The sequence below is a fragment of the Elephas maximus genome, chromosome 7 (assembly GCF_024166365.1).
Source record: "Elephas maximus indicus isolate mEleMax1 chromosome 7, mEleMax1 primary haplotype, whole genome shotgun sequence".
Taxonomy (NCBI): Eukaryota; Metazoa; Chordata; class Mammalia; order Proboscidea; family Elephantidae; genus Elephas; species Elephas maximus.
Genome location: NC_064825.1, coordinates 129,220,443 through 129,235,275, shown reverse-complemented (window position 1 = coordinate 129,235,275; position 14,833 = coordinate 129,220,443). Strand labels below are relative to the sequence as shown.

Below are 14,833 nucleotides of genomic sequence, written 5' to 3'. Positions count from 1 at the left end.
TGAGAATTCATTTCAGGATAGTAAAGGGGCGACAAGGTCTGACAGGGTTGAGAGCTAGTCATAAACAAAACATCAGCCTCTCAAAATAACTGTTCAGAGAACTCTAATTGCTGAACTCGAGAACTTTCTGTTTTATGCTGTTTACATTATCCAAACTACAAGTAATACATTTATCTAAAAACACAAATACAAGAAAAATTCAGCACCCATTTTCAAGAGCAATTACCTAAATATATCTATTATGAACTTGATCTAGCCATGGTGAGCAGAACAGGAGAAAAACAGGAGTTCAAACTACAGGATCTAACTGGGTCTTTGTCCTCTGAAATCGGTAAAATTCGGTGTGGCATTCACTAGCAAGGGGCTCCATTATTTTTCTGTTCTCTTTCAAAAATAGCTCCACCTTCAAGATTACACAAATTAGATCATTCTGCAGCAAGATTCCTCCTTACAGGGCAGCTCCTAGGAAGCACAGACAGCCATCTGCTGTAGCAAACCAGTCATTTAGAAAAACAGAAGTTTTGGACTTTTTAATTTCACTGGGTTAGTGACAAAAGATATGTGCTGCAGTTGTTGATGGCTTCTGCACTAGATCTCCTGTGCTGAAAACCACGCCCCGAGTAAGGATCACAGAGGAGATACCAGACAGAGGATCCGGCACAGCAGAACTACTCGGGATACCGAGACTCGGCTGCGCCAGTAGCTTCACCACGGCCTCAAGCATAAAAAGAACCTACTCAGACCTTGAACACAATCAGTTGCCAACCTATGGATAATTCCACCACCCAGTAAATTCTGAAGGGAATTTTTCTCGAATTAATTACAAACGGCAAAAATGAACAACTCCTTCAAGAACCTGACGCGCTGTTATCCGGATGTCATTCTCCTCTAGTATCACTAGGACAAAGCCATGACAATCATACTGAATTTTTTATTTTAAAAAAGGAAACTGATGCAAAGAAGCTAATGAAATCTTTGAGTCATCCTTGAACTCTTTTGCTCTGTCATACCCCAAATCCCATCAATAACCAAATCCTTTAAAACTGAAAAACACACCGAGACTCTGAGTACTTCCCATCTCCTCCGCCTCGCCACCTTGGCCCAAAGGCAACACCATCTCCCCCCTAGATCACCACAACAACCTCCTACCCGGACTCCCTGCTTCCAACATCCACACTTCTTCACAGCTACACTCAACTAACTGTCACTGTTTGTAGTTTTTGTTTTTGATGGAAGTCATTATCCTGTCTCTGCTCTGCTCAAAACCCCCCCAGTGGCTTTCCATCTCACTCAAGGTCAAAGACAGAGTACTACAAAGGCCCACAGGATCTGGCACCCTTACCTCTGATTTTATCTCCCATTACTCTCCCCCACCTTCACTTGGCTCCAGTCACACTGGCCTCCTGGCTGTCCCTGAAGCCTTCCTGTACTTGCTGTTCCCTCTACCTGGAGGACTGTTCCACCCAAATTCACGTGGCTTGCCTAAGTGTGTATTCCACGTGGCTTGCTCACCTTCTCTGCCTTTCAAGACCACCTTGTTTAAAATTACAACATTCCCTCCCTCCACCCCACTGACCCTCTTTCCTACTTTACTTGCTTCATTGGATGTATCACACCACTTGTTTCCTCATTTGTTTATTGCCGACCTCCACGAGAGCTGGGATTTTTGTCTGTTTTGTTCACTGCCCTTCCCTTGGTGTCTAAAACAGTGCCTGACATAGGTTGCTTGATGAATTTCTGTTAACTAAATGAGTAACTGCATGGCTCCTAGGAAGAGGAAGAGTTACAGAGACTTATTCAGATCCACATGGTGAAGTAAAGCCAAATAAGAAACCAACATTTCTCTCATATGGCTTTCAAGAGATTATAGCAATTTGCTTTTTCCTCTAGATGTACAACAGGAAGAAATACTTGAGGAATGAGCATCAAACAAAACCCAAACCAAACAGTGCCATCATGCTAAACAGTCGTTCTCCTATAACATGTTCTCTAAATGAATTCACAGAAGATGAGGCCTCACCACACCAAAGCATTCATTCGTCAGTAAGGCTGGCTGAGAACCAGGCCCTTCTGGAGCCTAAGTAAATATATCACTTGACCCAACCCCAAAGCATACCCAACCAACCTTATGCCAAATCTTTTTAGAGAATAGTATGAAATCAAGATTTAGGAAACTATGTCCCATTTCCAGCCCAGGTTTGCTTCTCCAAGGAGATGATACTTTCCTTTTTCCCCATGGAGAGAAAAGTCAACCAAAAGGATTAATGGGCAATGTGTGATAAAAGTACAGCTATTCCTTTTTATGTTAAAAAAAAAAAATGGAGATTATCTACAAGCAACAAAAACAAAGCGATAATGATATTACGCACATTTAATGAACAAGTCTCCCCATTAAAGGCAAGAGCATAAACAATTTATTGCACATTTTGGTGGCAGAGAGGAAATACAATTAAATCCATTAATAGCCACAAGAGTTTTTATGTTCCCAGGGGATCATGGTTTCCAGAGTTGCTTATTCATTTTCCTCCATGGCAAAAATGGTGCATGGCAGAGAGGACAGAATGCTGCAGACAACTTTTCACGTATTTTAATTTTGAGGAGACAACTGTTTTAAACAATAGACTTAAAGGTGGATTGTATGGCAGCATTCCATCAGATATAAGCTAAAAGTACCAAACAAAAACCTACTTGTGAAGACCATGTAAATTAGGACTAACGTAAATTAGGTCCACCACAGTATAAATGTTATTCCGTCATATTCATAGTTGCACTGATGTTGCCCAAAGATGTTAGTGATTTCTAAAAATATAAACACTCAAACATTTTACAACCACTTTGTTGTTCTTCATAACAAATCAATAAAGTAAGACAAAGTTATCTTCACTTTAAAATACCAGGAAAAAAAGTCACTGGCCCAGAGGTAATCAAAATTAATTTAACCAGACAATAAATATAAAGCTTTATGGACTTGTACCTTTAAATGTATCTTTGATAGGATTCTTGACTCCCTATGACGTTAAGACTAACACCTACCCTAAATCACCTACCCTTTGAAGCACAACCTGGACCAGGAAGTAGGCAAAAATGTTTTCCCCTCTTTTAAATCTCATGTTCAGATTATACTGCCCATTACTCTTAACCTCATATTCAGCGCCCATTTATTCTTAATATATGTGATTCTCTGGTTCTTCAGCCGTGGTATATTAGAAGGAACAAAGCAAAAGAAGGCATACTGATACCAATAAGGGGAAACAAAAACAAGACTAAAAACACAAACACGGGAATTTAAAAATAGTTACGCGCGAACTCTGTATCAGTCTTTACCCTTCATAAACTCCAATGTTTACTGTGAGGGTCCCTTTCATCATGACAAGTCAAAGTCAAGAAAAGCTTAATCTATATTTTATATATTCTTAAGGATGAACCAGAAACATGTAAATATATTTGCAGATTTCTAATCAAAATGGAAAATTAAAGTCTTGGTGTTTATTAAAGGGAAGAATGATACAAAGATCCAAATGTTTCAGGATAGGCCATAAATGTACGATCAGCATTCTCCAGTAAAATTAGAATATATTTTTTCTATAGTTTGAGACATAATAAGTACAACTTAAGGAGACAAGAGAAAAATATCAACTCCATTTAAATCCTCATTTTCCTAGGAGTTCCTCAGCTTTTATTAGAGATAAATGGCTAGCTGTAAACCGGTTTAGCTGCTCTTCTGGCTGCCAAAACAGAGCTAAAGAAGTCAGCAGGTAGAATAGGGAAGCTGTCAAGTCAAGTTGACTCAGAAAGAAGCTGTGGTTTGCAGGCGGGGCCGTCACCATCTCTTCCGTTCATATAAACTGGCAGGATGTAGAAACAGGATTCCGACCCAGCCACTACCTCAGAGAACCAAATATTTTCCTTTGACTTTCTAGTCTATTAAGCTTGGGGTTTGGCAGGATCTGTGCCTAAAGTGAATCCAAGACCTTGTGATGATCCCCCTTGAGGAAATCACAATATAAACAAAGTTGCCCTGACTCCAGAAAGCAAACAGTTGTGTTTTTTTGGGGGGAGGGGGGACAGAGACAGAGAAGCTGGATTTGCAAGGAAGACAGCAATAATACTAGTAACAGGTAGTACTTACTGAGTGCTTTCTGTGTGCCACATAAGCACTTAACACGTATGAATCTCACTTAACCCTCATAAAACCCTATGAGGTAGGGATTATTACACCCGTTTTATAGATTGGAAAATTGAAGCATAGAGAGGTTAAATAACTTGCCCGAGGTCACTTAAATGGGAAGGAGTACAGTCAGGATTCAGACCCAGGCTGACAGGCTCCAGACCCACACTAGGAGCCGCTCTGCTACTACAAGGGGGCCTCTCACTGTCTGTAATCTGGTAATAGAGCTGCAGTCTCTAATTCCTCCACAACAAAGTTCAAGGCATTCAATATTATTCTAAGAACCAGATAGGGCTTGGGGGTCAAGTTTAAACAGAGAAAAGCTCTGACGTCAGACAATCATGAGTTCAAATCCCAGTTTCATTCACCTCTAACATGTGGAAACTTGCAAAAATGCCTTCACTTCACTAGGCCTCAATTTGCCCTTCTGGGAAAAGGGATCTTGATACTTGCCTCTGATGGTTATTGTGCTCACAGTAAATGCTCAATTAGTCCAGTTTATGTCATTCAAGCATCAGCTCAAATACCACCTCACCAGAGGCCTTCTCTGACTACCTATCTAAAACAGCTCTTCCCCTAAACCACTTTATTCTCCACCCTGCTTTATTTTTTCATCATGGAGCTACTCACTACCTGACTGTTCTTTATAGATCTAATTATTTATCACCTATCTCCCTTCACCAGAATGTACACTCTAGCAGAGGACAGACTTTGTCAGCCTGTTCACTGCTGCTTCTCCTAGATCAGTGCTTGGCAGAGAGAAATGCTCAACAAATACTTGTTGACTGAATTGTGTATAATAAATATTCATTCAAGAAACATTACAAGTAAACAGGTACTGTGGGAAAATCAGATTCATTAATTTGGCAGATTTATCTGTTGAGTACCTATAAAGTAATAGAATACATGAACAGGATTATTTCAGAGGGTGATATGTAGCTGTAAAGACAATAAACTCAGGAATGTGAGAGAGAAGTTACGAAATGAATTGGGCGAATGAGGCCAGCTTCCAACAGGGCAGGTCAGCTGAGACCTGACTGCCACCCAGGAGCCAGCCACACCATGATCAGAGCATCCAGGCAGAGGGAACAGCAAGTACAAAAGCCCTAAGGCAGGGGTAAGCAGAAAGAGTCTGAAGCCCAGCTTGCCTAGAGCCAAGGGGGCAACGGGGAGCATGCAAGAAGATGAGGTGGAAGACACAGGAAGGGGCCAGATCAGTCAGTATCTCCCAAGCCATTAAGGGGAGTTTTATTCTAAATAGGATGTACAGCTATTTGATGGCGTCTCTTATCTCCTCCCACTAGGACATACACTTCATGAGATCAAGGGTTTTGTTCATGGCACATACCAGTTGGTCAACCTGCAGTTACTGAATGAATGAACTGGGAAAATTTAGAAGAGGGGAGTGAGGTGATCTAGTTTTCATTCTGAAAATATCACTCGGAAGTGATACTAGTGGTTGCCTTCCGGGAAGAGCCTGGGGTGGCAGAGGACCGGTAGAATTACAGACTATACATGAAATATGTTTGGGAGGTACCATAAAACAGCAACAGGAGGAAACAGCTACTCCCTGAACCTTGAAGCCATGTGGCATTTTTAAACAAGAGACAGGAAAAGGTTAGTGAGGAATGATCGAGTAAATGACTGCTTCTGTCCTAAGCCTTTGATGTGTCCTGGGCTATAAGGGAACTGCTACAAAGAATCTGTCTGGAAAGAGGAGCAAAAGGAAGTTCCAAGACATAAGATGTATTGGAGAACAACTGAAAAGAGAAAAACACCTTCCTGTATCTAAGCACAATAACCAGTCTGAATTTCCTCAGGGCCAATTAACACATCAATTACACCTAAAGTGTCACCTGGGGGAAATCCTGCTCACAATAAGGGTTTAAGGGGTTGAATGTCATTTGAAGGAGCTGTGCAGTCTCACAAACAGGTATTGTGTCAGGAATCAGGTTCTAAAACAGCACTCACTAAAAACACACAGAGTACGTTATCCACAGCGTAATTTCTAAGTGGCACAATCATGGCACTAAAACAAAATTTTCCAGATAATCCACAGCATTACCTGGTGTCTATGTGCTGACCTAAAAGTACTGGAAGTGCTGGACGGACGAACAAAACCCAGGTTCATCTGGGAGCTGACAAGGATGACTGCTCCCAAAGAAAAAACCAGAAGCACAGTATTCAAGGTCAGCAAAACCAGTGAAACTAGAACTAAACGTAAATATTCTGATCTTCAGTGTATCTCAAAAACTTTAGAGCCTAAAAGCGCTTGCACAAACACGAAACAGTTGAGTAAATCTGCCATCATCAACAGCACCTCATTGCCTATGCCTTACAACCCACCCACCACAAGGAAAGTGGTTTAGGACACTGGCTGGTCACCGTTTTTGCTATCAATAAAAATGAACAAGCAACTCTAGAACCAAGAAAAGGTGGGTGATGAGTGCAGTCAAACTTCACTCCCCCATTTCCCCATTCATTCCATGTCAATTCATTACGTACTTTTTTTTTTTACAGCTTTATTGAGATAAAAAATTCCTAAAATTTACCCCTTTAAAAGGTACCATTCAATAATTTTTAGTAAATTCATGGAGTCAATATGCATTTTTAAAACAACATTTATTGGTCTTTTCTGTAATATATGTTTGTTGGAGAAAATTTAGGAATCACAAAAAAAGATAAAAACTAAAATCACCCATAATCCCACCATCTAAAAGCCATCTTGGTATAAATGTCTCTAGACGTTTCTCCCAACAGATACTAAGACCTAAAACTCTGGGGAACAGATGGTAAGGAGGAACCAGGAAGCAAATTTCCTGCAGAAGAAGTAGGCTCACAGGTATCGTTTAAAGTGAAAGAACTAAAAAAAAAAAAAAAAAGAAAACTAATGAGTCCTTGAAACAGCAAAGAAAGGGGGCATTTTTAAATAATCTGGAAAAGGACAGAATTATTCAATTTAACAAAGAGAATAAGGAGGAAACCATAAATATGAACATGAGCAACGCCATGCTTTAGCCATTTTCTCTCTAAAACAGTGCTGTTCATAGAACTTTGTGCAGTGCTGGAAACGTTTTAGGTCTGCCCCGTCACAGTGACATACTGTGGTGGCTTGAGTGTTGCTGTGATGCTGGAACTTACGCCACCAATATTTCAAATGCCTGCAGGGTCACCCATGGTTTAGGCTGGTTTTAGCACAGCTTCCAGACTAAGGTAGACCAGGAAGAAAGGCCTGGCAATCTACTTCCAAAAATTAGCCAATCAAAGAAAACCTTACTGATCACAGCAGAACATTGTCTCGCTTGCTTTGGGCAGGTCATCGCAAAGATCAATCGCTGGAGGAGGACATCATGTTTGGTGAAGCAGAGGGCCAGCAGGGGTGAGGGAGCCCCATGGTGAGAAGGGTTGGCACAATAGCCACAATGACGGACTCAAGCATGCTGGCGATCATGAGGATGACAAAAGACCAGGCAACGTTTTCATTCAGTTGCACATAAGGTCACCATGAGTCATGATCAACTCACAGCAGTTATTTATGCTATCTATCCATCTGTAAATAGTAATACTAGAAATGTCATACCTGGGCAACTTTCTCTCTAAAATAATGTTCAGTAGAAGGTTCTGCAGTCCTGGAATTGTTCTACAGCTGCCGTGTCCAATAAGGAAGCCACTAGCCACTAGCCATGTGTGGCTAGTGTGACTTGAAATGTGGCTGGTGCAACTGAGGAGCTGAATTTTTAAATATTACTTTATTTTCATTGAAATAGCCACACGTGGTTAGTGGCTACTGTATTGGACAGCACGGCTTTAAAGGATAAAAAAGCTCATGAGACATAAGCAAATGCTAAATGAAATATTTTAAGCAACTGTTTCCTAGAATTATATAAGCGAAGTAACACTGTATCATCCTTTACGTGCCTGCTCTCCTACCCTACCCTAGGAAGAGAGGTGGGTGCAGGTCTGCCTAAGTGGTGATCCCTAAGCTGTGACTAAAGACATCCTTTAGTTTTTAAGGAGGCAAAAGGGAACAGCGGCCATCAGTTTTCTCATCAGACAACTGTCCTGTGAACGTCAAGGGAAACACTCTAGGGTTTGTGCCTAGGCACACGTCCTGGTTCTCTAAAGCTGTCAGAAGCTATGCTGGTTTTTCTTCACTCTAGGCCTAGGGAAGGGAGGATCCTGTCAGCGCTTGCCAACCTAGAACCACCTTGCTCAATTTCAGCCCAACGAGCATCTGAAAGAAGTTCTAAGACCAACTTCAAACTCTGAATTTTTCAAGAGCCTTCTGGAAAAAGACCGACACTTGCAAATCATTCCCACAGCTACCTCAGATTCCCAAAGTATTTCCCAAGCACAGGTACAAGCCGAGCAAACTCCAAATCCAGGGTAACCCACTGAGCCTGCCCTGGTCTACACCAACACCTTCAAGTCCAGGCCAAAGCAGGACAAGTCTCCTGAGGGGAGGAGGTGAAAAGACCCAGCCCACACATTTGCCGACCTGCACCTCCCTCACGTACACTGAAGCAAGCACTAACGATAACAGTGACTTAGCTAAGAAAATGGAAAATTAGCTTAAAAAAAGAATCACATAACCACCAATGTGCCCAAAAGATCTGTAAATCAATACACGTAAAACAGACTGTGAAAGTCATTCTCCTTCTGAGCTGAGGAATCTGAGCTTCCACAGGGATGATGGATAATATTACCCTGATAGAGGGGATATTCTATTACAACACTCCCAATGTGAAATCCACATCTTCTAAGGTACAAACACACTTCTAAGACTTTTAATGCCCAGGAAATAACAAAAATTTCACCAGGTCTCTCATAGTTAGTCAATTACATTTACTTCATATCTATTATCTAAAAAATAGTTTCTCCTGTGGATCTACAGGTTCTGCTTTGTATTTACTTCACCCACATCTCAGAACGGATGGTAATTAGAAGTGTTCCCAACCACTGGATGAAAAAACTGAGGTGTGGCAGAGTTTGCCCTAGGACACAACAAGAACACAGAGTAATACACCCTGGCTTGCCTTGTGCTTTGTGTTAGAGGAGCAACTGTCCCCAAACGCCTTCATTACTGCAGGCCAGTCATGCCAACTTTGCTATGGTCACCCCCTTTGGCTCCAACACTTTTGTCCAATAAGGCTTAACCTCAGTATCCACTTTTTTTTTTTTTTTTAATGTGGTCTAAGGAGAAATGTGACCGATAACTGAACTCCTTCCCTAAGTACACCTACCGATAAGGATATGCGAGTATGCTACTGAAAGACAAGTGTGATACAGTTTGTGAATGACACCACAGAGCACATTTTGTCTCCTAAAAATCAGTTTGATGCCACTGAGGAAATTCTGTATACTTGTGAAATTTAATGATTTTTCAGCCTCCCCTACCTACAACAGCAATTCAAAAAGAGAAGGGTGTCAGGGAAAACTTCACCACACAAAGACTGAACAGAAGGGACCGACATGAAATTCTAAAACCCATCCTTTAACATCACGCAACATGCCACCTGGTCCCCACTAGAGCACCACACCACTGTCCACCCACAACGTAGCAGACTATGCCAGAGGAAGTACTACTTGGATGGAGGTTGGGTTCGTGGACAGAAGGGAAAATAATACCAACTTTTAAGGCCGTGAATTTCATAAAGGAACTAAAATTAAGCCACCTTCTTTCTTTTTTATATATAATTTTTTTTAATCTTTATCGTGCTTTAAGTGAAAGTTTACAAATCAAGTCACTCTCTCATACAACAATTTATATACACCTTGCTATATACTCCTAATTGCTCTCCCCCTAATGAGAGAGCCTACTCCTTCCCTCCACTCTCTCTTTCCATATCCACTCCACCAGCTTCTGACCTTCTCTGCCCTCTCATCTCCCCTTCAGATAGGAGATGCCAACATAGTCTCAAGTGTCTACTTCATCCAAGAAGCTCATTCTTCACCAGCATAAAGCCACCTTCTTGTAAGGGAATCTTAAAAGCCAACTGCGCTTCACAGTGATTACCTCTGGGGAGTCAGAACAGGAGTGGGACTGGGGCGGGGTTTCCTTTATACTTTCCATCTGTCTGTATTACCTGAGTTTCTAATTGTGGACATGTATTAATCTATTTAAAAAATGCTGGTAAAAATGACAACGAATAGAACAATTTAATTATTTTAAACCCAAGTGTATGTATGCTATTCATCCATAAAGAGTTTAAAAAAAAAAAGTAAAACCGTCGAACTGTCAAATGTTGTGTTACCTATGTTTTTACAACAATTAACAAAAAAACTACAGAGCTGAGGAAATTTAGTAGATGTTAAATCAGACCAGAGTGCATACCTGAGGAAGAACTATAATACTCATCTTTATTTTCAATATCTAATTTTAAAAAGAAGTTTTTTTTTTTTTTTCAAAAGCTAGTTATATTCCTGGGATCAGGAAAAGAAGCCTGGCCTTCCTAACACTCAACTTTTCAACCCACTGTTCCCTGCATGAGGTAGAGGATCACATTTTCACAAGACTGAACCCCACAATATTCTTATACTGACCTAACCTTAGATCCACAGTCATGTTTACACTTCATAAGTGCACATATCTCGTATGTCTGTGTCTCACTTGAGTTACATGAGCCAAGTACTTTAATCCTACGCTATATACAGAGTGCTGCATGTTGCCAGTACATTCTAAACACCATGAACAAGTACACTTGGTAGGCCTCATTAACCTGGTGACTTTAATAACCGGAAAGGCCAACGGCAAGGCGTTTGCTCCCCCACAGGGTGTTATTTTCCATCCTGCAGATAGAGCAGCACGCTCCAAGGAGCACAAGTGTTCCACAAGGAGCTGGAAGGCACAAGGGTGACGGCTGGAAAACAAAGTCAGAGCAGGACAGCTGACAATCTCAAGGGTTGGTCAGTAAACATGACATAACTGCATGCCCCCTGCACGTGAACACAACAAGCCAGTCTAATTCCCTCACACCGTGCTAGCATAATAATTATCCCTTGGATCCGGATGCCTAGCTGTTTCTTAGGCTAATAATTTATTACATGAACTTTTCAGCGACCAAGAGATCTCAGGGCAAACGAAAAATCAGCAGCAATTACTGATTTTATTTATCCCCCCTCTGTTGTACAGCAGCTTCTTGCCAGTCAGCTGATGCCTTTTCAATCTAACAAGCTAGAGAAGGCAGCTGTCCAAATATCACCAGGCAAACATAGTGATAGACGTTAAGGAAGCACAGGCTGGCAGGTAGTACTAACACGGGACCCATGTAGGAAGGACACAGTGATTCTATGTTTGAAAGAGACGGATTAGAACATTTCAGCTGTAGATGGGCCTGTACAGAAAGAGGCCTGCTTAGAACAGAGAGAGAAGCACCATCACGTACTAAACTCCCACTTGAGTTTGGTGTCAGGGCTCCGGCCAAGGCAAATAAACTAATGTGGCTCCTGATTACCCTAAAGGAAGGACAGAGAAAAAAAGAAACTGTAAGGCAGTCAAGTGAATGCTGAAACACAAAGGGCATGAAAAGTAGCAGCGGACGTGGAAAACCACCTAGCGTTGCCTAGTGAAGGTCTAGATGTACGCACACCGTGTGAGCAGCGATTCCGAATGGGGCGTATGCCATACACATCCGGAGCTTCACGAGATAATGCTACATACGAATATATGTATATAAACATACTCTACAGAAATTCCTGCACAGGAGCACCAGGTGTCCTGGACGAAAATGTTTAAGGCGTGGTTGTTCATGTTAACCAATAAGAAACAACTCAAATGTCCACTGAGAGGAGAATTATGATATACTCATACAATGGAATACTATACGTTAGTGAAAATACATAAACTAGAGCTACCCCTACAGTACTGATGATTCTCACAAACTGAATGCTGAGTTTAAAAAAAAAAGTCAGAGAGCACATACAGTATGACAGCATTTAAGTGAAATTCAAAAAACATTCAAAACTGAAGACTGTTGTTTAGGGATGCCCGTAGATGGTAAGCAAACCCTGGTGGTGTACTGGTTAAGTGCTATGGCTGTTAACCAATGGGTTGGCAGTTCGAATCTGCCAGGCGCTCCTTGGAAACTCTATGGGGCAGTTCTTCTATGTCCTATAGGGTCACTATGAGTCAGAATTGACTCAATGGCACTGGGTTTGGTTTGGTTTGGTTTTGGTTTGTAGATAGTAAAGCTATAGTTAAAGAGAGCGAGAGAGAGTGTTTACTTTGTGGAGGAAGGAGGGGATGTGGTCAGGAAGGGGCACCCTGAGGCATTAGACAGAATTGGTAATATTCTATTTCTTAAACTGAGTCAAGTATAGAAATGTACTTATCATTTTTTGTACTCTATGGAATACATATATGTATATATAAATAATTTTTATGCATAATAATTCAAAACGTAAGTGGAAAGGAGAAAAACAGAGTTGCAGGTGAACCAGACAATGCTCCCCAGCTGTGCCTGGCACATCCACCTGCCCAGGGCTAACAAGGCAGGTAAGGAGAGAGCCCAAGACTCTGAGGCAACAGGATCAACTCAGTTTAGAGGTGACAAAAAGAACACCTCCAGGCACTTCTCTGGGGTAACTGGAAAAACCCAGCTCCAGACTTCGTCTATTCAAGAGGGTCAACTGTAAGACACTGCATTGTCCCCAAAGAGCTGGAGAAAGATAGCCCTGTCAGCACAGAAACAAAAAATATCCCAAACTCAGGCATAATTTGCCAATGGGAAGGAAAGTCCCCAGATGATTGATTCCAAGAGACAGGAATGCATTGAATTTAGGAACAAGGCAGTCATTCTATGGAGCCCTGCAGGGCTGGGAGAATCTGTGACCAGTTACTGAGGGGAAAGGGAAGGATGAAAACATACACTTGATGACACAATAAACAAGACCCAAACCCGAGAGCACAGAGGCCGGGTCAGGCGGGCGCGGTTAGGAGTACCAACGAGCATGTGTGCTGAACACTAACTGGAAGTCCCCGGGGTTACTAAACGGACTTCACCTGGCAGAAGGTGACAGACACCCGAGCTGGGCACATCCTGAGGATATTGGGAAACAATATCAAATGAGATCTCCACCACACCTAGGTAACATCTGTTCAGCCCACGGGTGCCGGCGAGACCGGGAAGAGTCTGTCCCTTCCACGAGGAAAGCGGCCGGCAGGAAGCCCGGACCCGGCCAGACCCCACGAGGGCAGGAAGGCCGGACCCGGCCAGACCCCACGAGGGCAGGAAGGCCGGACCCGGCCAGACCCCACGAGGGCAGGAAGGCCCAGGCGGGGAGGGGGAGAGGGTGGTCCCGCCCAGGCGGAGATGGGGCTGCCAGGGGAGGGCGGGCCCCGCAGAGGGTCCCCGGAGGCCTGCAGGGGCCGGCCGGGCGGGCGGCGGGCGGCCGGGGGTCCCGGGATGGCCCCTTCGGGAGGGGGCCTGTCACCGACTCGGGCGCGACGCCGGTCCCACCCGCCCGCCGCTCACCTGGGCACGCAGCTGGCCGAGCTCCGGTCCACTTCCCAGGTGGCGTACAGGTTCATCTGCACTGGGGCGGGAGTGCGGCCTGGCCCCGGGCCGCCGGGAGGCGCGGAGCCCGAGGCCACAGCGACGGCCATGGAGGTGGAGGTGGACGAGGACGAGGAGGAGGCGGCCGCCGCCGAGGTGGACGAGGACGACGTGGTGGCCTGGGCCAGTTTGGGGGGCGTCGGCTGCTGCGGCGGCTGCTGCTGCGGCGTCGACGGCTGCTGCGGGGACTGGGCGACCCCAGAGCCCCGCTGGCCGCCGCCCCCAGCGCCGCCGGGACCACCGCCCGCCCCTCCGCGCTCCGCCATGGCCCGGCCGGCGTGAGGGGAGTGGGGCTGACGGGATCAGACGACGCCGAGCGGGCTCCGAGCTCCTCCCGCGGCGGCGGTGGCGGCCGCGGCGGCCGCGGCGGGGGCTGCGACTTGTCTCCTCAGCCCGCCCGCCCGAGCGCGCGAGCGAGCACCAGCGAGAGTCTGCACGCACGCGCGGGCCTCGGCGCGGTCCTCGCGCTCGCCCGCCGCTGCCGCCGCCTGTTGCGGCTCGCGCCGCCGAGAGTGGGCGTGTCCGGGAGGGGGCGGAGCGCCCTGACCGCCGGCTCCACCCAGCGCCGGGGGGCGGGGCTCGCGCTCGTGCCCCCGGCTAGTCTGCGGGTGCGCGCCGCTCCCGAGGAGAGGGTCTAGCGGCGGGCGCGCGCCCGGCCCTGCCTGTCCCTCACGCCCTCGGCGGGCAGCGGCCCCCGCCCCGGCCTGCCCCTCCCCCAGGCCCCTCTCGGCGGCGGCAGCGGCAGCAGCAGGGCCAGCGGAAACCCGCTTTTCCGGGGCGCGGCCCCGGCCGGGAGGGGGCTGCCACGGGCACGCGCCTCGGGCTCTCGGGGCTGCGGAGCGCGCAGCAGAGGCAGAAGTGACTGCCCCAAAGCCCTGCGCCCAACGCCGCAGCGGACGGTCGGCCTGGCCCCGCCCTGAGGCCCAGGTTAGCAAAGGGAGCGCTGGGAGCCGGCAGCCGGCTCCACCTTGGGGGCCTACAGGCCTCTACGTAGACGGGCGCAGGGGCTCAGAATCCTTCCACGAGAGAACCACGAAACCCTGGCCCATTTGGCACCAGCTTACCTTTCTCCGCTTCTGTCCCTACAGCCTCCCTCCCCCCCAAAAACCTT

General features: G+C 45.4%; 1 protein-coding gene across 2 annotated transcripts in view; it reads right to left on the bottom strand.

The window, feature by feature from the left end:
• PACS1 (phosphofurin acidic cluster sorting protein 1) overlaps positions 1-14,199 on the bottom strand; it is a 173,739-nt gene extending 159,540 nt beyond the window's left edge. For both annotated transcript variants that reach the window (XM_049892544.1, XM_049892545.1), the window contains exon 1: positions 13,642-14,199. In XM_049892544.1, coding sequence (XP_049748501.1) covers positions 13,642-13,988 — 347 coding nt within the window. In that variant the 5' untranslated portion in view covers positions 13,989-14,199. The remainder of the gene's footprint in view (positions 1-13,641) is intronic.
• Between the last annotated feature and the right edge of the window lie 634 nt (positions 14,200-14,833).